Source organism: Drosophila mauritiana, chromosome 3R, assembly GCF_004382145.1.
Source record: "Drosophila mauritiana strain mau12 chromosome 3R, ASM438214v1, whole genome shotgun sequence".
Classification (NCBI taxonomy): Eukaryota; Metazoa; Arthropoda; class Insecta; order Diptera; family Drosophilidae; genus Drosophila; species Drosophila mauritiana.
The window spans coordinates 20779973-20803948 of NC_046670.1; the positions used below are offsets into that span (position 1 = coordinate 20779973).

Consider the following 23976-nt stretch of genomic DNA (forward strand, 5'->3'; position numbering starts at 1 on the left):
GCGGCAGCATCGATGTCTACGCAGCGAATATCGATTGTGAAAGTTCCAGAAATATCCCGCAGGAATATTATACATTTTACTGCGCCCTCAAACCGTGGCGAAGAACTTGGATTCAAGTTTGGCGCGTAATATTTTGAATGTTCTTTATCATCAAAATAATTATTCTTTCGAAACAGAAAAATAAAAAACAATCATTAAATAATGCGCATTGTGGTGCACGAAGCAGAATATAAGATATATACCATACATATTTCGCTGTTATTATTGCTTATTCTAACTTTACTTTTTAATTTGAGTGATATCCTCCTCTATGTGCATAATTTACGCATTCGTAGAAGAGCACATGCGCAGAATCCGGTTTCCATTCCATTCGCAACTACCGGATTACCTCCCCTTAATGCTCTTAGACTCCCCCACGTGCAGAAATTGCAGTGTTTACGCGCTTGTAGTAAAAGTTTTGCTCTTTCTGTTTTGCCGGATGCGCAACGCCCTCCACTTCCCACATAATCCTTTACTCTTCACCCTCACCTCACTCCAGTATCTGTTTTTCCAATGCTATACCCTTGTCTACTTATCATTCCTTATCTCAGTATACACTATGGCCAAAACTTTAAAGTTAAATGACTGCAAGAATGAACTCGGTGCCTTCTTGCAGCCTTAAAAAAAATATACACAGAGTGCCCACAAACAGAGTCTGAAGGAAGGGATTATTTGGTGGTTGGAAATGCAAAAAGACTAGACCGCAAATGCAAATATTTTAACTTGGCACAATAAAACCGCATACGGACAGTCCGTTTTTCCATACAGTTGCGAAGTCATTTGCAATGCTTGTTTTCCTGTGCGTACTGTCATGTTTTTGTGGCCTTTGCGGTTGCACTAAAGACAGTGTGAGGACAACAGATGAACAAATGAACGAGGCTTTTACTTTTCTTCAATAATTTTGCTCTCAGCACAAGCATTTTGAATTTAACGGTCGCTGGGGGCGGCAGGTTTTGAAAATATAATTTAAAAAAGAAATTGCAGCACAAAGCCGAAATTTCAATCAAAACGTTACGATTTGTAAAATTCAAGTGCCTGTTATTCATTAAAAAATGTATTTAATATCGTCAGACAATTTTTTTATTTAATTAAAAGTATACTTAATTGAATCCCCCTTAAAAAAAAGCCTCTGCTTTGCGGTATATTTTCAACCCATAATGACTTCATTTGGTATTTCTTACAGCACCGCATGGTATCTTTCGGGGACGCGAGTGCAGCCACACTAAAAGCGAATTCCTTTGCTCCCGCTGCGGTCACACTAAGTCCGAAGCTTGATTCGCCCTGACGCGCGTAACGCTTTTTTCCCGCATCACTTTCCTCCACTTTGGCGCTGAAAAAATCTGCACAACAAGAAGAGGATGCACCAAACCGAAATTGCAACCGACTGCGACTACTGCACCTAAGCCGGATATCGAAATCAACTATTATTTTACTCATATAAGTTTGGCATCCATGTAGAAACGAATAAAAATAGTGCGCGAACTGAAAACCCGTTAGAACGAGAATGGGCCTAGCCCAAAATAAAACTTTTTCGTTTCTTTTGTACCGTTTATTTAACACAATCAATTAAAATAAAACCAAACACAAGATTTACTCAAAGTAAATTGCGTTTAAGCTCGACTACAATAAATATTAATGTGAAAATTGTGCAATAATTAGAAAAATTTCTGAAAGAAATTCATAAGTGCGTTATTCGTAAATTCCGTTGTTTGCAAATGCAAAAAGCAAATGTTATGCAACTAAAAGTTACAAGTTAAAACATACAAAAAGTAAACAGAAAATTAATAACCAACTGAATTGCAGTACATACAGATAAATGTATATATATGCGAAGGCATGTGTGTATATAGCGCACTTTGAGACCTCGAAACAAGGACTTCGCCAAGGACTACGGATTACTACACTTTGCCGCCAAGCTCTTTGGCTGGCTTGAAGGAAACCCACCAAAATTAAGAAAACCTAATCTGAAACAAAGTCGCGGAACTGCGTACTCCCACCTGAGCCCCACCCCCCGCCTGGCAGCACCTGTGCCCGGAAAACCAGAACCCCGGGCATTCTCACCCACGCACGCAAGCGCAGGATTCTGGGAACCGTCGAGGCATCCAAAAGTTCGATACTAGTGGAAAAATTTGGGAGCCATCGAAATTACTTTTGCTTTGATTCCGCCTTTTGTTTCAATCGCCCAGCCGAAAATGTGGAGGAAAGCGAGCAGGTTGGTCAGGGAAACCACCTCGTGGAAAACGCGTCGTCAGGGACAAGCGGAAGCCCCATCAGCAGCAGTAGCAACAATAAAACCATCGACCAGGACGAGCACGCCGACTGCCCGCGGATTACCCATCATCATCACATGGTCGCAGCTCGCTGTTGTTGCTGCTGTTGCAGTGCTCCTGCAATGCCACGTCTGTCAAGGTGAGTGAATGGCACCCATCCTCCTTCCGCGTGTCCCGTGGGTGTCCATCAGACAGCGAGGGGTCAACTTATTAGGAGCGGAAAGGTCACCAATTAATTCTGCAGAATCGGAAAGAAGATGTATAATAATAGCAGGGAAGGTCGCCAATTAATGCTGGTCTATTTTTATTCCAATTCATTTAATAAAAAAAATTGGAGTTTGTTCAGTAATCCTGCACAGTGCTTCACAATAATTTCCTTTCTGTTTACTGTGTGACAATTTAATTAAACATTACTCATACGACCTGTAGGTCAACTATAATCCTCTCTTTGAACTTGCAACCCCATTTTAATATGTAAGATTCACAGGATTTCAACATTTTTAACATTTCGGTAGAATAGCTTCCATGCGAATTGAATTTATTGATGAGGCAGCGTGCAAAACACTTTCGGTTTTTTTTTTCGTTGGCATTCATTAAGAATGCTGAGATAAATGCTGTCTTGTGGCTTGTCGGCACATCCACCAGATGGCTCAATAAGTGCCAAAGCCAGGTCGCAAGTATGACGAATTTGGCCTTAGGCAACTTGGTTAAGAGTGAATACTTTAACGAAACCTCAATTAATTCGAGTGCCGCTTTTTTTCGCCGAACCTCAAAAACCCTCGAGAGTTGCTCAATCTCAATTGAGGCTTGGCGAGTGCGAACTCAATAAAAGGCCGAATGTATCGCAGATGACTTCAGCTCCGGGCCATGATGTACTTTTAATGAGTTTTCAACCAGGAAAGTAGCATCATCTTCATACGTTAAGTTTTCCTTGTAATGCCATAAAAAACTTGGCTTATAGCTGAAAAACAAATGCCTGTACAAGCTATTAGCACCCATCACGAGGCTGCAATTAAAATCGAACGAAACGTCTTGCAAGATTTATTATACAAAGTACTTAACTTTTTTAAGCAAATACCTCAGTTGTAGTTAGGTTTACCTTCAGTTTGTTTTTAGTTTTCATGTCATAGAAAATTAAGGCTGTCTTGCTAAAAAAAAAATATTCAAAAGATAAATGTGCCACGATTTTCAGTGCATAAAGACTCCAATTATATCAATTATCACCGTTCAAGATAGTTTGTTTGCAACATGACACATTGTGCGCTTTCAGAATCTGGGCCAAAACTCGTCACAGTCAAGATCATAATTACCAATGCGGCATTCCTTAAAGAAAGTTATACAACGAAATTCATTGGCATTCTTTTCGAGCTCTTCACACTAGTTTTGTTGTCTTTTCGCCCAAATTTAGCATCGTGCGAATAAATTATGCAAATGAGCGATTCTAAATCAAAGCATACCCATTGTTTTGCATATTTTAAAACTATGGCTATGACTACTTAATTGCCATAATTAGATGGTCCGCTCTTAACTGCCCAGTGACGTAATGTCAGTGGGGTTCAATGAACCAGAATTGGTCACGCAAAAAGAAAAAAACACAGACCTACTCAGGTGCTAGAGGTACTAGCAATTTGAATGTGGGAACGAGAGTTTGGCCAAAAGCTGAATGGTTGCTGTTTTGAAGTTACCCATTGTGGGTTGAAACTGTCAATTACCGCCCTGCGAAGCAGTTTAAATTCGCGCTCTTTGTTCATATCTTCTAGCTGACTAATGAGCCCACTTTCCTTTCGATTCATTTGGCATTGCCCGCGACATTTACTTATAAATTCAGAGCAAACTGTCGGCGAGCAGGGAAATGCTTATTTATGGCCCGAAATTACTCTTCGCATTATGCAAAACACCGCGATAAGGCATTAGAGGGGCCAATGAACCGCAAACGAACTATGTAAATCATTCATATCTCGGCCGAGTGGTACTGCCAAAAAATTCGGGCATGGTGATGGTGTAATGTGGAAACCGGTTGACAGACCAAGTAGCTTTGTACTTGGCCCGCACAGTTCCCAGGTGGAAACCGTCTTGGCCCAAAACTAACACACAAACAGAAGTGAGTCGGCGGCAATCTTGTCGCCCCAGTCTCGCACTTACGTAACCGACTTACAGCTCAAAGAAAATGAAAAAAAATGAAAAACGAAAAACGAATATAAAAATGAAATTCATGCGAACTGCAGCCGGTTAAAAAACCAATGAAACGCTTGACTTGCCGTCAATGTAAATTAAAAAGGCCTGCTAAAAAACGAAAGTGTGTCGAAATCGTTGCAATCGAGCGGTCTTAAAAGTGCGTGTCTCGTCTTACGCATGCGAATCCAGTTACCAGTAAATATATATACATGCGACAAAACTCATAAATATGTAATAATGAAACCAGTTTTTTAACAGAAGCTGCTGAATGCGTGCACAATACAGTCGATCGATTGTTTTAGTACAGGAAGTTGGGTTAATAGTATTTTTAGGGAGAAATGAAACATTAAAATGACACGTTTTTTTTTTTTTCAAATCCCCAAAAAATAAACAACAAAACACATATTTGTCAATTGAATTGGTTAACTAGAGTTCATTTTAGCTGGGAGGGTCTCCGGAAATGTGTTAAAAGGAGAATCAAAACTTAAACAATCGATTTCCGTTGTTTAAAATCTTAGAACATATGAGATACCCTGTTTCGAAAGCGATGAGATTAAAAGGCATCCGGTTGATAATGATGTTAAGCTCTGGGAAGCGAAAAATGGATACTATTAAATTTGTATTCATTGGGGAATGCTTCCACCATGATAAAGTAAAGTAAACACTTATTGAAATCGTCATGGGACTTAGGCAGATGGAATAAGCAATTAAAAACTCCATCGTTATATTCCACTTAATGTCAGCTTTGCGCTGGCACTCGTTTATGAACAAGATCCGGTTCCAAATGATACTCAGTGTCAAATGTTTTTGAATTGCTCGATACCATGCGAATTTGACTATCAATGAAGTTGAGCAATCCACCCACATAGTCAGATTCATAGGTGATTCGCTCCAATTTCAACGGGGCATCTTTATATACCCACATATGGGAAACGGAGCGTCCAATTAAACGTCGTTGGCCATTTTGGTAACATTCCGCTGGCCCATTGAAGTTGGCAGTTGGAGCAGCGGTGGTGCGGTTCATTGAATTTCAATTGTCCACGGTGGGTGGTGCAGTGGTGCAATGGCACCACCGCAAACATCGACAGACCACAGCCATAACAGCGAAAATATCAAACTGATTTGGTTGTGCAATGCTGTGCTTACATCACTACACTTCCTTTCCCTTTGCGCTTTCGGGGAAACATGAACATGACTTGGCTGTGCGGAATTAGGATTAAAATTCAGCTAGATAAATTCAGTTAGATAAAGTACGTTCCTGTATGGTGGGGCTTAGCGTTGATCAAGGACTGGCATCAATTGCCCTTTGATAGGATGTTCCTGGAAGATATTGTAGTTAAAACAAAATTAAATAAACCCTCGGAAAACATGTACAATTACTGACCAATTTTATGTTTATTAAATTTCGTTTGTGCGGAACTGGAAAAGTGCAGTTTTTGACAAGCTTATCGCCTGTTTGCAGTCCGTAGACTGACTGTTTTTTTTTTTGGGTCCTGCTGCCATGCCAATGTAATCTACTTCACACCAGCAGCCATATCAAATCCACGCCATAATTCCGCATCCCCGGTGTCCCACGTCATACCATTCCATATCGCATATACCGTATACGCCGGGGGTGCTCGCAATTCACGTGTGTGGAGCAGTTCTAATGCCGGGCAGATTGTCGAGCAATTTGCGGCGATTAAATTAGCTCAAGCGTGCCGCTGAAGAAGCGATGCCCATCCGGCCTCCTGTTGCTGCAGCTGTTGTTGTTATCGTTGTTGTTGTTACTGTTGTTGCCGGCGAAGGACTAAGGTATTAAGTGGGTACAAAATGCTCGAAGTGGAGTTTTCAGCTTTGGGGGATCTGTGTGCGGTTCCCATGTGAAATCACCACCATAGCCGAATCGAGCAGACAGAGCGAGATGCGACGATGTCCTTGCGGGTGTAAAGCTGCCACGCCCACTGCGATGCTGCCGCGCAAAATGTTCTAATCTCCGCGCCGGATTTACACATTGCTTCCCCGGCAGCCAGCCACATTGAAACTTTGTGTACATATTTGAGTTTCATTTCGTTTGTGGCTGGGATTCGGCTAACATGAAGTCATAAAATTGAAATAAATATAAATGCGCTGATTTCCAGCTGAGCGGACACGCCCACTTCTAAGACGATGGGCGGCGCCCACGCAGCAGGAAGCACACAAATCTCCCAGGAGTGTTGGCGTCACCCGGGCGCAGATAGCGCACCACAGGACGCACAGGACTTAAAGTCCTTAAATTACAAATTACGGGCAAGGAAGTCCGGTCAGGACCGATATCCTAGAATTCTGAAGTTGTTGCATACTTTTCTGGTGCACTATCACCGACACTGCGCTAAAAATTCCCAAACAGTTCTGGCAAATCCCTCAAGGAGAGCCCAGAATCGGGCGGAGAAAAGCATACTTACCTGGCGTAGAGGTTAACCGTGATCACGAAGGCGGTTCCTCCGGAGTGAGGCTTGGCCATTGCACCTCGGCTGAGTTGACCTCTGCGATTATTCCTAATGTGAATAACTCGTGCGCGTAATTTTTGGTAGCCGGGAATGGCGTTCGCGCCGTCCCGACATTTAAAATAAATATTGAAAAGAAAACGCTTAGTTTTAGTTAATAATTAGATTGATGAAGAAGTTAGTGCGTAAGTTAATTTAAACAAATGTCTTTACCACTAACAGCTAGTTTGCGCTTCTCCCAATCATCGATCATTGGCAGGGAAGAAGATGTGGCCTTTAGGAGAAATCCCTCAACATCCCCATTCCATTCTTCCATCCATTAACTGCCTTGGTCCTTTTTGCTCCTCCGTGGCCAAACCAAACGTAACCGGTCCAGCCTCCTTTTTCGCGCTTCCTTATTTATTTATCATCATTTATTAAACGCTCTCGCTTGCCTGCCAAGTTTCCGATGCCAAGAAAGGAGTCAGTCGTCGTCGTCGGTCCGAGTTCGGCACAAAAAATTGTCGCTGTCAGATTACGTTGCAATATTGCTTCCAGTTGCCATATCCTGCCGACTTTCCGCCCAAATTCACGCTGCGAAGGACGAGAGAAACGTGAAATCGAAGGGTCGGGCGGGTGTCGTCCCCTGCCAATTCTCTTGGCTTTGACACAAGCAACAATTTACTCGGTTTCAGGTTAAAGTCATATCGTTAGCATTAACGCTTTTTGATTTTTATTGAGTCAGCTAAATTTTATTCGATTTACCATCCACACACACACACACAGACACACCGAACAGGGGCGCACACACACACCCTCGCAGTGGGAAAGACAAATACAGATGTACCAACAGCAGCATCCCCCGTCAGAAGACCTGGGCACAACATTCCTGGGGAGGAATATTTCCGAGCTTTAATGAGGTTGGCCCACCAACCAATGAGTCCTTCGCAGGGGGAGGACGACCTGCTTTCCGCCCAACGTCCCCTTAACTTTTTCGCCGGGAAGAGTCTATTGCGGAAGTAAATGAAAATTTGATTTGGAATTTCGTGTGTCCTGGTCGTGCGTGCGTGCGTTACAGGATCTCAGCCCAAACCAATGAACCCAAACTGAACGAATCCCCGAACGACGCGGATGATGATGTTGATGACGACGTCAAAGTCGAAGATGGGCATGTGATAAAATAAATTACGGGCAGATTAGTGCGAATTTAATTATCGTTTGTTCCTTTGATGTCGCTAAGTAAATAAAGGGAATAAATATGATGATGATACAAACGGCAGTTCTAATAACATTATTTCCGCACCCGGTTAATTGCGGAAAATGTGTGCGAGTCTGTGTTGGAAAAATGCCTACCTGCGGCTATCTGAATTTTCCAACCCCTAGCAGTGCCTACTTTCTCCTTTCACTCGCACACAGTGCCTATAATTCCCAACTGGTTCTGGCTGCTTGCCTATGGAGATCCCAGAGTTGAGCAGCGATAAGCATACTTACCTGGCGTAGAGGTTAACCGTGATCACGAAGGCGGTTCCTCCGGAGTGAGGCTTGGCCATTGCACCTCGGCGGAGTTGACCTCTGCGATTATTCCTAATGTGAATAACTCGTGCGTGTAATTTTTGGTAGCCGGGAATGGCGTTCGCGCCGTCCCGACATTAATAATAAATACGAATTCCAATTTAATAATATATTCCATTGCGTGTAAGCTGGCACATACATATCATAAGTTGATACACAAAAGATATTTCCTAATTATAATATGCAAGAGGATTATGCTCTCTTTTTCCCCTTATGAATTCGTGTAAATATTTACCACAACCTGAAAGTCAGTCAATCATTTGTCCATCCATCTCAGTTGTTCGCCACAGCTAGCGAGACTACTACCTCGGAAATCAGATACAGAATGCAATGCACTGGTTGCCTGTGGTTACACGGACTGGAAACCCACCCCCAAGGGCACTTGTCGAGCGGATTGGAGATGGGATTAGCTTGGGATATAACCAAGGGGCGAGACGGCCGGGCTCAACCCTTTCTGATTTGATGGTTATATGCAGATTCGGATTTTGGGCAGGAGCCCGTGGCAAAGGGGATGTCCTGCTAAGTATCCTTGGCAACCCGTTAATTTATAGGGCTTATGTGTCTGCGATCCTTTCCTCTGCTAGCTGGGCATTAGTGGATTAAAAGCGTTTATTGTCTTCGATGTCCTTGGGACGGTACACTAGGACGACTCTTTCGGCTTTTGGCGAATTCAATTGACAAAGTGACTGGCCTGGACACTCAGCCACGCAATGTCTGCTGATTTTGCTGTGCGTTGCCAATCAATTTTGCTGGGAGAACCTGGCAACAAGTCAAAAATAAAGCCATCTGCTTGGCAACTGTGTCTGTGCTCCGTTTCCTTTTTTTATCGGCTGCTGGAAATCTTATCGCCTCCCAGTGACGAAATATCAGGAGACGAACGCCCCAGACACATCCACTCAGCCAGCCAGAAAGATAGACATGGCCATTGAGTATTATTTGTTCCACCCTCTCTCCCCTGATTTCCACGAAAATCCATGAACCCGAGCCAGGCAGCAACCAAACATTATTAACAACAACCATCGGTGGTCGTGTGCCGGGCAGCCTCAGGCGGTGACTATATCGGGGTTTTTCCTAGGGCTTTTCTCTTTATTTATTGGTGGTGGGGCGTTGTCAACGTGCTCGTCATCACTTTGTATAAATATCCTCGAGCACGTACATACATATATATATGTACATGCCATTGGGGCCACGTGCTCGGTGGGCCAGGACTTCAGAGATTAATGCACGCATTAGTTGATTTAATTCATATTACGCTTTTGTTGTTTCTGTCGTCGTGGCTACCAGCCACCAGCCACCATCTACCATCTTAAATTGAGACATTCTGGGGAATTCCCTGGCAACGATTGTGGATTGGAGCAGCTTACTAAACTGAAATTGCATCCCTTCCGGTTACCCACCTCTGCTCTGACACCTATCAATTGGAGGCTGTCTGCCTGTTCCTGTTCTTTTAAAACATTTGGCATACATTTGCATTGTTTAGTGGCAAGTTCCCTGGCAGCCAAGTCGAGCTTAGCATTGAATTTCAATATATTTCATGGTTTTCAATCAATTTCATGGCGCAATCCCAAAGGGAAAGGCATGCCAACAACTCCCCCGGGGACTTGTCAAGAGTTTTGGCAAACAGAGCCAGTTCATCATAGTCATCTTCATCGTTCGCAGCCATCATCCACTGGCAGAGCCCATTGGATGGTTGGAGGCACATCGTCACGGCAGCAACTTTTTGTATGGCAAAGTTCTTTCGTCTGAGGATTAATTTGCAAAGCGGGCTTCGCTCTTTGTCCGTGTCCAGCGATTTTCTTGAGCCTCCGGATTATGAATCCCTAGCAGAGATTGCAGCCAAAGCACCTGCAAATGCAACGCATTGAAGTCTCGTTCGTCGGTGTCGCCTCTGTGTTTGTGAATGAGGTGGAAAACGTATTTTTTGGACGCTCGGTTTCAATTAAATCTGCTGCAACTAACGATCTCACAACCCGTTCCTTTCATCCACAGCCGCCGGACGAGCTCCACCGGAACCCTACTACGGTCGCTATATCGGAGACTTTACCAACTTTGCCCATGGCATCAAGGTGAGTTTTATATTTCATATAAATACCGCCTGCTTGGGCAACATAAGCTTTGCGAAATTTTGCGTAATAAGTAATGATATTATGTTTTTTTAAGCGTTTTAAGCATCTTCAGTTATTTTGGTTTAACAAAAGTAAATTGATTTAACAAAGTAAACTGCACGAAAGCCTGTTTGGTAACTTTGGTGAATTCTAGTAATTTGCTTTAGAAAGTATTTTAATATATCTTTAAACTATATGTAGTTCAAATTCAAAAGTTTCTTCTTATGAACATTTGATTCATACTCTTTCTCCGCAGGGTCAAATCTACGCGGTGGACGAGTCGACGCTGTTCGTCAAATCCTTTGCCTACGACGGCACCGGACCGGACGCCTTCTTCTGGGTGGGCAGGACGCCGCGGCCCAGTCCCGATGGCTACATCATTCCCTACCCGGAGGAGTACACGGGCATGTGAGTATAGCGCAGTGTCAATAATGCACTCCATACAATAGTTTCCACACACTGGCACTCACTCATTTTTGGGGCTAGCCATCGATGGTCGGACTGGACCTTGTCCAAGATGGAAATGGAGATGGCGATGGTGATGGAGATGTGCTGGCTACTCGAGCGCAGCAGGCCATTTCCTCAGAACGTGAGCGAATGTTTGGGCAAATGTATGCCCTGCCGACGTATCCTTGCAGACTTTACGTTACGCACGGCTGACAATGAAACCACTTTCAAAAATTAAAAAACATTTTTCATCTCGACTGCCATTTGTGCTCGTTGTCGTATTCCTTTTGCCATCCGGCGCCTTTGTGGCCCAGCAAGTTGCCGTTGGTGGTGTCGCTTCGTTGCCTCCTAATGTGAAAAACTCATTTATTTCTTCACGTTAGATTTGCGGTCACATGTGAGTGTGGGGCAGGAGGCGTTCCCCCCAAAACCTTCCCCCAAACCCCCCCCCCCCCCAAAAAAAACAGTCACAACAACAGTAAACAGCGAACAAAGAAAGCCGCAGCCGAGAAAGTGGGGCGTTGAAAAGAGATAGCGAAGTTTCAGCCTGTGCTGCGCTACTATTTACTTTGAGTCGCCACAAGGTTAAGCCGCTCAACTCAACTATTTACCTTGCCAGTCTCCTTGCGCCGCCACTTGAACGCACTAAGCGGGTATTAGCCAGGTCCCCGCCCGCTGAAAATCTGCACCACCCACTCTTGCCGCTACTTTTCGGCCTAATCCCGAGTTGCAGCCAAGACACGCACACACAATTTGACGTCATTTGTCCGCTTAGGAATCGGGCATTGCATATTTCATTATCACAAACAATGCAGGCCCAAACTAATCCCGCCGCCCCATCATAATTCCCAGATCCCCATGCATATGTCTATTCCTAACCACTTTGCGCCAGCTGTATTCCAAGGCAAAGGTAAAGTGGCTTTCCACTTGGCATTGACATTAACTCTGGTGAATGCTGTATTTCATATTCATGGTTTAACTGGGCAACTGGGCTGGGGCATCCCGTTGAATGCCGCAAATATTTTTCTTTCAAAGCGCATCCTAAACACGTACCATATCCTTATGGTTAGCCCATTTTTGCATATCCAATCTTTGGCAAAATATTTCCTCAAGCCCAAGAATAACAGAGCGCATCGTGCGAGGCATAGGCATAAGCGATTCCCGAAAAGCGGATTCCCATCTCCCCTTGTATTCCCAGTGCGCAGTCTCCATTTCGAATCCCAAATCACGCTCCCAAAACGAAAGCGGCAAAGAAAAACCTGAGGATGTTTACGCACTGGATTTCCCCATGCGAAAATGTGAAATGCTCGGCGCGGTTTCGCGCTTGAGAAATCGTTTGATGATGTGTGTGTTGGTTGGTTGGTTGGTTTGAATCCGATGCAGAAGAAACAACCAAGGCGAATCCATGGCCCCAAACCACGGGCATTCATATTGTAATCGACTTTAATGCGTTTCATTGTTGATGCCACGTGCCGGGCTTTATTAGTTCAATGTACAACGATGCCATCGCCTCCATTTCCATTTCCCCATCTCCCATCTCCCATCCTTAGTCCTTCGTCCTTCCTGTCCTTCTGACAAAGAGCAACATTGTGCCAGGAGAGGGGATGTGGAAGCCCGGAACGCCGTAGCGATTGCACGCTTTTACGCTTTCAGACACATTACCCATACCACCCGTTTGCCCATGCACCTTCTGAAATGCGTGTTGGTATGGATGGATGGGGTGGCGCTGAATGGTGGGTGGCTGAAGGTCGACGGTGGGTTGGAAAGTGGTGTGGGGCGGACTGGTGTTAGCACGATGATGATTGCTGTATTATGCGGCGCACCGCTGCTATCGCAATCGCATGCATTTGAGCCAACAAATTGCGCGCGTTTATTATGTCTAATGATTTTCATATATGTATGTGTATGTACGTATGTGTGTGTGTGCCATGACGTCGCCGAGCGATAATTGATAAATGCAACTGATTGGCATTGGGACAGGTTCTGCTGTTTGGAAACCGAAGCACCACAAACGCAGCTCGATCCTCATCCTTCCGATTGACGAAGGGCAAGTGACAGGCATAAAACTGACTTCCTGCTAAGCTTTTCGGGCAGGCCAATCAGCGTTAATTATCACAACTGCTTCTGGCAGGCTTCCTCGAAGGGCTGCCAATCCTGCTGCATCGCGAGATTTTCCGGCACACAGAAAAAGTACAAGGGATGTATCCTTGAAATTTCGATTAGAAGTCTATTTCCGTTTAGAATTAACCAAGCATTGCCCAGTTAATATACAAATTAAGACATTTGATTTAAAAATTATAAAATATAATCTAAAAAGAATCTAATTGTTATTTTCCTCAAACAAGTTTTTTAAGCTTCTAAGTAATAAACTTGTAAAGTGTGCCTATATTTTTCTGAGTGCCCTCTTGCTTTTCCTGCTGCTCACTTCTTTTTATGTTCACGCTCGTTTTACCTCCCCCCTGGAATGGGTGGCGGGATGGAGCGGAGTGGAGTGGGTGGCTTGGATGGGGCATGTGTCACAATGGATGCATCGAGCATAAGTAATTAAATTAGAATTTTTTGAGAAGCATAAAAGCGACGCCGCGCTGATTAACGCCCGTTGCCATGACAATGAGGATGATGCTGTTGCCTTCGCCCGCCGCCGCGTCCCACCACCCACCGCCCACAACAACCCCCACCCCCTGGCTGTTGCTCATTTGCATCTGCAGTACAAAAACCCCGCTGCTTCCTCCGCCACCTTGGCGCTTGCCTTCTCGCTTAGCGCTGATTTATGCAGATTTCATTAAAATTTGCTGCATGCAAAGTAGCAAAATGAAGTTTTAGTTTTGTCCTTCATTGTCGAGCGGGCAGCCCATTCTTTAGCTCCACCACCCACTACCCGGATCATCCTTCATTGTGTTAATCAACGTTGACAGCGCAGCCGCAACACGAACAACTGTTTTGGCTGTCGACTGATTTCGCCCCTGGCTGATGTGCCAACTGCCTTTAACTCCATTAAGCACCAGAAAGTTGGCGGATTCATTCGGCATCCAACCTAACACCCCAACATACCATCCCATCCCCCGGGAACTCAAGTAGTTGCGCCTGTTGCTGTCACTTCACCCTCAGTGCGCTCAGAAGTAGGCAATGCTTTTCATCTTCACACCTTGCGGGGTTTGCATTGTCTACGATCTTTTCGCAGTAATTTCATTCAAAATTTAAATTATTCAAAATAAAATAATAATTTAATATATATCTGGGAAGAAGAATAGTTTATAACTATTCATCAAGCATTTTCCGCTAACTTAGATATTCAGCAGCTCCTTAAGGAACCCCAATCCTTTTGCTTATTCAACAAGCCGCTCTTCGCTCCTAAAATACTAAAAGCCGTACTAATTATTATTGTTGTTGTCGTGATTAATGCCCCCGACCACGGCACTTTAATACAAATTTAATTGAGTAGTCCGGGGGACCCATCCGTCTGCGGTGTGTCAGTGACAAAAATGCGGGGGCGTTGGCTTGGCTGCGGCGCTTCGTCACGGAAACATGAAATATTCATAATAATTTTAGAATATTTTCGGTGGTGGTTTCCCAGTGGGCTTTGTGCTCAGATTGGGGTGGGCGGGGGTTTGATGAGTTGGCGGGTTAATGGGGTTGAATGCTGGATGGATGATTGGATGGTTGGGCTGTCTGCTGAGTTGGCGCGTTTTATTGTCTGCGAAATGGCCTCGATTGTTGTGCGTTTTGTTTATCGAGCGGGAATGCAAATGCTAGTCAGCAAGCGCAACAAGTTGGCCAGTTTGGTCTTAGTCAATGGGCCAGCACACATGAAAAGACGCCTGTGCGTGCTCTTTGCACGAACCTACAACTGAATTCTAAACTAATTGGGTGAAAGTGCACAGGGACTTATGTAAATATCATATATGTGGCTGTTCAACCAGCTGAACGAGAGCAATAAAATAAAATCGATGCTCGGAGCGAGCCAGCCAGCCAGCCAACCAGCCCCAAAGTAATCCGAACCCAAAACCCAGCCTGAGTGCATCAATAAATGTCGAACGGAGAGGTCCTTGCCAAGTGGGAGGACAAGCAAATCAAATAAAGCAACAAACATATTTGCCAGGCGGAAACTGTAATGGAACTAGGAATCGAAAGCAAACAGAATTCGAGCAACTGAAGCTGGAGGACTGAAGGACCGAACTACTGGAGACAAAGGACCAATCGCTTGGGATTGCTGGCATCAGGAGCGGGACATATAGCGTTTGTGTATCCAGCAGATACATTTGATGCACTGTTGACACAGAGCCATTCAATTTGTTTTGGCTCATTAGAGCGGTGGTGCAACTGTTGCTGGTTGGACCAAATCTGGACACGACCTCGAAATGGGAACAAGGATCTTGGACCTCTGTCATTGTGTCAGTTCAAGGGTGTTGGCTAAGTGCTTAGCCGTGTCTAATGCGGATTGCGTGGCCTCCGTCGACATTCATTAGACGTCGACCTTTCCACTTCAGCGACTGACTAACCGCCCAACTGACTGATTGACTCGCCACTTGGCCCAGTTGCGATAAATCGATCCTGCGCCGCCCTCAAGCAGCTCGTCCACATCCCCGCCAAGGATGCGGCTCTGCCATCCGCGACATCAGATACAGATTCATCTGGGCAAACAGTCGCTGACTGTTCAGCCCCCTTGGGATTGGCATACTTAGACTTCAAGTTGATTATTAATATACCCCGGGGCTGCTGCTCCGTCCCGCAAGTGAAATGAGATGCAGTAAGTGCAGTAATGGATATGTAATCATCGCAAAATCCACATGATTACAAAAGCCATCGCTGCACTTGGCTAAGCCAACGAAGGGATTATTTTCATTCCAATGCCAAGGTATCATATAGGTTTCCAAACTAAGTGGCTTTAGTATAAATCTTCTACATATATACCAGCAGAGCTTGGATTCGTGGTCTTCATCTGTTCTATTAACTTAAATAAATAATATAACTATGTATGAAGAAGATGAATGAAGATTTAAATTGCATTAACACAATGCACTTGCACTATTGAATGCTGAATGCTGAAAACGAAGCCCAAAAAAGGCGCTAATTGGCTAAAGCTTAAAGCCGCTGGCAAAAAGTTGTAAAATCTAGTAGTAGTATTGTAGTACAATAACAATTCATGCATTGGAAAAATGAAAATCGCAACGGGAGGAGGGCAAATTGTGGGGCATGAGACGTGTGTAATGCCTCGGTTCGCTGCATTAGCCATAAATCTTCATCAGCGCTCGCCTCATAAATAATGCGAATATGCGAAAATGAGAAATGTTTTTGGTTTTGTTGTCACTCGCCGGGTTTTTGCTTTAATTTTAATGACATCAAGTCGCAGTGTAACATGCATACAAATACTATATCTCACAATCGAGACCAAAGTCCGATCTATAGCATTTTCCTGGCTGATTGCAAATTTGCCTTTTCCCCCTTTTAGCCTTTTAATTTAACCGAGTACCAAAAGGTTTCTTAAATTCCTAATACTTCTGTACATTTAATTGGCAATGGAATATAGCTATGGTTTTGTGTTTGCTTTCTCTAATAAGCTGCAAATATGGGTGGGCAGCACACACACACACTCGGCTTGCCTTGTACTTATAGTTTACTTTAGTATACCCTGGACCCCATTTAACTCTGTATCTCTGCATCTCTCTCGTTGCCGGCATCCGTCTCGCTTTCGGAACCACCCACAGGGATCCACCCATTCTGCAGGCGCACAACCGAACGGACATCATACTGCGCTTACCCATGGGCAAAAGGATTAAGGACATTCGATGGCTGTCAGTGTGGTGCAGACGCTTCACGGTGAGTCCTCGCTCTTTCTTCCCATCCAGCGTATCTTTATTTTTCAGTTTTCTATTTTTTTCGGTTTTCGCTTTTCTTTGCGGATGGCACGCGCCATCCTCTCAGATTTGTGTGTGTGTACTTAGCCGGGCAAGAGCCTTTTTTGTAATTACATTTTTGTCATTTAACTGCAGCTGCACTAAGATTTTAGCATTGTGCTTTGCCCGGCTATCGATTATGGTCTTAATAGCTTTTCAAAAAAATTAAATGGGAAGCTGGGCAGTTATTTGGTTTCTCCGCTCGCGTTTGTTTAAGAGTAAATGAAGGATTTGCCAAGGAAACTAATCCTTTTGTGCTGCCTATAATGTGGGTCAGCCGCCTGGAACTTTGTTTTCATTAGAGTTTTAGATTTTAATTACAGTGCTGAATATGCAAATTGCACTGTCCAATGTCCTTCGTCCACTGGCAATTATGTTTGCCTTGGTCCTGGGAAAATTACTTTTGTTTAAGTTTCCTACGAGGAGGCGGCGAACAAGTGCATTTCCAGATAAATTCCCCAAAATTGGAATCGGGTTTTTCCAAGGAAGTTGAGAGGGGGGAGGGGGTGGCTAAATAGTGGGGGCTGCCGTGGAGTTCGCTGCACGGTCGAATAAAAGATGGCGGCCGTAGTAAAATAAATTACAGCAGACATTTTTGATTAACTCAAGTGGTTGCATATAAACACACACACAGCCAGATGCCCATGCCCCCCCACCTCACACAGATACTCACATGGATGGGGAGTCGTGTGTATCTGTGTGGCATACAGGGTGCTCCTCCGCGACTGTGTGTGTTTGCCTTTGTATGTGTGTGGGTGTACGCTGCCTTCCATTGACTGACAGCCAAAAAACTTCTTGGGGGCTGACTGCCGCACACCCACACAGTTGCACCCAGATTGGGGTTAGTTTGCCTCTGTGTGCGTCCGTGTGTATCTGTGTGCGAGCGTTGTTTGTGGAGTTTTGAGCGCGCATGCCCGATTTTTTACCAAGAGTGTGGGGGTTTTTGGGGGTTTGTGGGCGGTTGGGGGACAGCCCCACACGGGGCATACATAAACACACATTATGTACAAATGTTTTGGGTATACAACAACAACGCGCTTGTTTGCTTACTTAGAACCGCGTCGAATGTAGACGCGGTGTCGCGTAAAAATCACATGTAGAATTTAAGACATTCACTTAAAGTTAAGCTGTATTTTAAGGACTAGTTTAGTCTTATTAAAACACGATACATGCGCTATTCAAGCATTGAAGAATTTAGGCAATAAATTTAATAACGTCTCTGAAACCTTTAAAATACTTTTTTGAAACTTTCGAGACAACGCTGTTTCTAATAACTGCGGTGCGATGCGATGTAAAGTATGCATATATTATGTACGTAGAAAAATAACAACCACGCAGCCACGCCTTAACTATCAGAAAAAAAACCCAACAATCATGATGTGCACGTTAACCTTTAATGATATGCCCAAGAAGTGAAGTTTAATGACCTTAACCCCCTTTCTAGGTTGATTTTGGAGAGGTGTTCATACCACCCAATCTGGATGTGCCCAAGCCACGGGTACTGCCCGAATTTAAGCGACTGGCCCACGGCCTACGTTCCAGCAACATCAGTGTGCTGGATGCCAAGACTTTCTACATGTGAGATTTGTCAGAGGTTTTGCAATTTAAACACTTTAACTAAATGTACTTCCTTATTTTCCAGACCCAACCTGCACTACGACGGAGCTGGACCTGATGCCTACTTTTGGGTGGGCAATGGCAGCGAACCAAACATCATGGGCATAAAGGTCAGTGACTCCAAGAATAAGCTTTCTAGTATATTTAACCATATATGTACCTTAGGTTCCCAATGAGAGTGGTTCGCTGGAACCCTTGCGCGGCTATCAGGGCGAGGACATTGAGATCCAATTACCGGGAAGTCTGACCGTTTACGACATCGATTGGCTGGCTGTGTGGTGCGTGGAGTACAGGCACAACTTCGGACATGTCTATATACCTCGGGATCTGGATGTTCCACCAGCCTTGGGACAAACCAAGATAACGGTAAGTGTGATAGTCCAAATCGGACATAGTTAGTGCCGGAACATTGCCCCGATACATATGCTAGCATTTGCCCATTTGCACACAACTCATAATGTATATCTCTTTGACTTATGCGCGCCGCATTAGCCTTCATGGTGGTATTCACCCGTGAGTACTAGACTTAGCCTCATGCATGTCCCGCTTTCCCAAGCCGACCAATCGCACTTACTCTGCCTCCATTTCGCATTTTCAGACCACGACGACTCCGCGTCCGGTGTACAGCAACTGTCGCGAGATCCTGCCGAATAAGCTTCAGATAAAGTGGGAGCTCCAGGGCGAGTACCTGCAGGTGGAACTCTTCGGACGCATCACCGAGGATCAGTACATGGCCTTCGGACTATCCGGTGCGAATGGTCGAGCCCAGATGTCCCAGTCCGACGTGGTGGTGGCCTTCTACGACACCACGACCCGTGTGTTCCGGGCAGAAGATTACTTTATCTCGGACTTGTCCCAGTGCGATGGCCAGCGCGGTGCGTGTCCCGACGAAAGAATCGGAGGACGCAATGATGTGATTGTGTGTAAGTATTAAATTAATTACTCATAATAAAATCCTGTTAAAAACCCTTCTTTTCCTGCAGTGAGCGGTGATAGGAAGAATGGGGTCACCAGCATTCGGTATAAGCGCCTCCTGCAGCCCAATGATGCCATCTACGATGCTCCGATACCGACTGATCGCGAGGTGTCGGTAATTGCAGCAATCGGACCACTTAATGCACGTAAGGAGGCCAATGCCCACTCGCACACCGCCAGTGATCACAACCAGGACGACATTCGCATCAACTTCTCGGCGAGGGTATGTTCACCCATCGAAAAATTTAAGAAATTTATAAAAATAACCTTAATCTTTCAGAACGATCATGCCTGCCAGAGTTCACTGTACGATGTTAAGGACGAGAGTGGACCCAGGCCATGGCCCACGCGCAAGATCGAAGGTGTCAGGAAGTTCCGTGCCAGCATTGGACCCACAGGCGGCAAACGCGGATATACCTCCATTACGGGGGTGCCCTCGTGGGGCATTGCCTGGTATGTGAACGATCTGCTGATCCCTGAAATCACTGTGGAACGTGGCCTGACCTACGAGTTTATCATCGAGGGCGGCAATGATCCTAGTCAACCAGCTAGGTACGTTAGCAAACCCCACTTCATAAGCACATAAACTAAAAAACATCTCTTTGAAAACAGATACCATCCGTTCTACATCACGGATTCACCCGAAGGTGGACTGGGTCAGAAAATGGGTCTGGAAGCGCGAAAACAAAAGGCCTATGCTGGTGTGGAATACGATGAGGACGGCAATGCTATTCCAACAGGAGGTGAGTCCTCATCCAGACTGTGCCATTCCAAACTATATGATTCCCACTTATATCAGGTGGTCGTTATTGCGAATGGGAGCACCAGACCATTGATCGATCCGCAGAAATAGATACCTTCGAGGAGTACATGAAAACCTTGGTGTTTAAGTGCGAGGATGGTGAACCAGGTTATCTCAACTGGACGGTGCCCACAAATGCTCCCGATCAGCTTTACTATCAGGTGAGAGCGATATTGTAAACGAAACGTATATATAATCCATATTCAACTTATTTTTCAGTGCTTTACACATAACAATCTCGGCTGGAAAATAAACGTTGTGGACATGGGTGCCTCCGGGGGATCCAAAGTCAGCAGTCACCAGTTTATTATTTACGGAATTTTCACAGTATTTAGCCTGGTTGCGACAAGCCTCCCGTTTTTTGGTCACGTACTTGCCTGATAGTGCCAATGTGTGGATTAAATTCTAGATGTCTAGACGGAATTTTCGACAGATGAGGTCCTGAGATCTGAATCCAGATCTTTGCATATCCATCAACATTACCATATCCCGCCCAAAATTCAAGCATATCCAACTTCCAACTTCTCGATACGAATTTATATTTTTTCACACTGAACGCATTTGGGAAACTCATCTGTCGAGAATTTTTGGCCACTTGGCGACTTTCACAACCAGGCTAATATCATCTGAAAAACATATCTTGAAAATAATTCGTAAGATGTAAAACTGTTGAAATTGTGTGTGCATGCGTGAGGGCCCACTGTACTGCTACAGTGGGCGTCGAATGGGTGTTGAGCCACGGCCGGAACTTGATCGGTTGTTGGCTGTAGATTTTTGTGGCTAGGCAGCGAGAACTTTTTGTACATTTACGAGTATGGAATTCTACTTTTTTACATGTATACTTATTAAATTTACTTATACATCTACATCTCTAGTACAGTAAAATTGTAATTTTTCTAGCAACTACTACGAAACCTACAAAGGCATGTAGATACCAGAATCATGTTTAATATGCGGTTCTATAAAAGCGTAAGCCGACAATAATAACGCGACACTGCGACAATAAATAAATGAAATTGAGTGTGTGTGAACTACACACATAAAATATCGAACAAATTAATTATTTGGGCCGCAACTGAAGCTCATTGACATTGTACAATAAGAATTATATGGATATAGGAAGGGCAGAAATCGATGCAATTTGTATGACAATAAAATCTACACAATTGTGAATTTTGAAAAAGTTTCGCAGACAATACAATACTTTTACACAATTCGAATGTACTAAGAAACTAATGACAAATAAGAGAACTATGTTATTTAATGCTACTGACTACTGTGGTGCTTCTTGTAACGATATTAGATGAAATGTATGTAAATCAAACGCCACGTTTAGAATGGAATACATGAATCCCCCTTTGGACGGGATAAAGTTTTTGTTATCAGATGGTTTTCTTGTAACTTTTTTAACTATATTTGCATAATTGGTGTTTTTATATAAGCATGATATATATATATTCGTATATGTTTACAATAAGCGATATGTTTATAATGGTAACTGAAGCAGAAAGACCCACAACTAAGATGTACGACAATAAGAAGTGGACAAATAAATAAGCTAGGTACTTCAGAAATATTTGGCAAGATATTGAATATGTAATATTATAACTGATAAATATGCACGCACGGCAAATCTTTTTGATAGTTGTTTGCATTCATTTTGGACAGTGGCTTGATTTAAGCGAAAAAATTCAGAATGAACTGTATAGCCGGAGTAAAAAAGATCGACATTAAATGAGCTAATTTAAATAAATGAACTAACTTTTCCTAAGAATATGAATGTATAAAAAGCTATTGGACACTAAAGTTTGTTAAGTTTTTGTTATTTTTGCTGTCCTTTGTTTCCTTTCCCTATATAAGTTTTCACATTGATGGCCACTATGCTGTAGTAATGTACATTATCGGAAAAAGATACAGAAAAGTGTAAAGATCCATAAACTACAACTGTGGAGAGTTTTGATATTGACATTTAGAATGGTCTGGAGCAGGTTTATAAGTCGAATTGATTTTTGTATAGTTAATGCAGCTAAGCGCACAAAAGTCCAGATATAATGAAAATGATAAGCGAATCAAACGATTTATAAATTAACTCTCACCTTTATATTCAATTGATATACATATACAAAAATACATATATACATACATTAAACAAAAGGCAAGAATATGACTTTCAAGGTATATCCCAGAATATAAAAATTTCCATGTCGATTATAACTTAACATCTCGTACTTAGATAGCAACATTTTTCTGCATTACCTAACGAAGTAATTTCATTAAAATAAAAATCGAAATCTCCAATTTAATAAATAGATATGTATGCATGAGTCGCTGGCTAAGAGGGTGAGGAGCAAACTAATCCATTTTTAAATGTTAATATACAGACCGCATTAGAGATCTGGCAAAAATCCCAATTGACGATAGCTTGCCACGACATTGGCCAGTTCAAATAAATGGTAGAGAATTAAAAGAATGATGTCAATAATAAGAAGCTTCACCTGAAGATAAATCAAAGGGCGTAACAAAAAGATCAAAAACAAATATTCTACAAATAAATTTCTGAAAACAAGGCTATGTTTTGTTTAAATGCTGTGGGTTTTATTCTTCTGGGACTTTTTATGAAGCTGTTGCCACAAAAGACATTTGAATAGAATAGAATGTCAAAAAAACACCTTCATTTTCGGTAATATCTGGATTTTTTCTAATCCAACTATCCAATCTAACTAGAAAACAACAATCAAAATCATCCAACAATTTGCTGTTATTCAAAACAAGCTACATTCTGACCCCTTCATAAAATTTTGCTTATATTTTTAGTTGAAATTTATTATTAATGTCGGGACGGCGCGAACGCCATTCCCGGCTACCAAAAATTACACGCACGAGTTATTCACATTAGGAATAATCGCAGAGGTCAACTCAGCCGAGGTGCAATGGCCAAGCCTCACTCCGGAGGAACCGCCTTCGTGATCACGGTTAACCTCTACGCCAGGTAAGTATGCTTCTCGCTGCTCGGCAGCAAGGTTTCCATGCCTAAGCGGCTAAAACCAGTTGGGAATTGCAACGAACGCGTGGCGAAATAAAGCACCCCTATAAGTATGCCACACAAAATTCACTAGCATGCGCACTGAACGTTCGCATTTCAGACCCAGCTGAGTCGATAGGAGGTAAACAAATCTTCTGGCCAGATATATTTTTAGTAATAAATATTTAGGATCGTAAATTAATAAAGTATGCTTTTTAGATCAACCTATTCTAGGAAAATCTACTTGCAACTCAGGAATAAAAAGAAAAATGTTCGTAATGAATTAAAAAAAGAAAAGCTAATTGTTCACATGAAGACTATATTTCAATGGAACCAAAGAACTTCTAAATGGATTTTGCCATATAAATTATATTCAAAATCATTTCCAAATTGTAAAAAAGTAAAACGAATGTTTAATCATAGAAGAGTTTCCGTATCCACATTAAAATTCGAACATCCACCAGAAGTAAAAACTCATATTTAGTTTATGTATTGCTAGAAAGTTTTTATTTTACATTTTGTATTTATTATGAACTATTTTGTTGTTTTGTTTTTGTTTTGCAATGTTGTGATTTGTTAACACACCGCAACGCAAAATTGAATGAACACACAAA

General features: G+C 43.2%; 1 protein-coding gene and 3 non-coding genes across 4 annotated transcripts; 3 read left to right on the top strand and 1 right to left on the bottom strand.

Annotated features, from left to right (window-relative positions):
- The first annotated feature begins 1313 nt into the window (after positions 1–1313).
- LOC117144050 (protein Skeletor, isoforms B/C) lies at positions 1314–23323 on the top strand. The gene is made up of 13 exons (XM_033309021.1): positions 1314–2448; positions 10490–10566; positions 10862–11013; positions 16758–16869; positions 18391–18524; positions 18589–18673; positions 18729–18929; positions 19162–19486; positions 19547–19761; positions 19819–20090; positions 20151–20281; positions 20338–20501; positions 20560–23323. Exons 1-13 carry the CDS (start codon positions 2232–2234, stop codon positions 20719–20721), a joined length of 2247 nt encoding a protein of 748 aa, XP_033164912.1. The 5' UTR covers positions 1314–2231; the 3' UTR covers positions 20722–23323.
- On the top strand, positions 6900–7064 carry LOC117146126. Its single transcript, XR_004459744.1, has one exon. It is a non-coding gene; the product is annotated as a U1 spliceosomal RNA (small nuclear RNA).
- LOC117146148 lies at positions 8412–8576 on the top strand. The gene has a single exon (XR_004459767.1). It is a non-coding gene; the product is annotated as a U1 spliceosomal RNA (small nuclear RNA).
- LOC117146137 lies at positions 23173–23337 on the bottom strand. The gene has a single exon (XR_004459755.1). It is a non-coding gene; the product is annotated as a U1 spliceosomal RNA (small nuclear RNA).
- Positions 23338–23976: the final 639 nt, after the last annotated feature.

What these genes read in the sequence shown, in the direction of transcription:
- LOC117144050 (XM_033309021.1), top strand. Translation starts at nt 2,232, where the DNA reads ATGTGGAGGAAAGCGAGCAGGTTGGTCAGGGAAACCACCTCGTGGAAA. An exon ending in ACTTTGCCCATGGCATCAAG is followed by an intron (nt 10,567 to 10,861) that starts GTGAGTTTTATA and finishes CTTTCTCCGCAG; the next exon opens with GGTCAAATCTACGCGGTGGA. An exon ending in CCGATCAGCTTTACTATCAG is followed by an intron (nt 20,502 to 20,559) that starts GTGAGAGCGATA and finishes CTTATTTTTCAG; the next exon opens with TGCTTTACACATAACAATCT.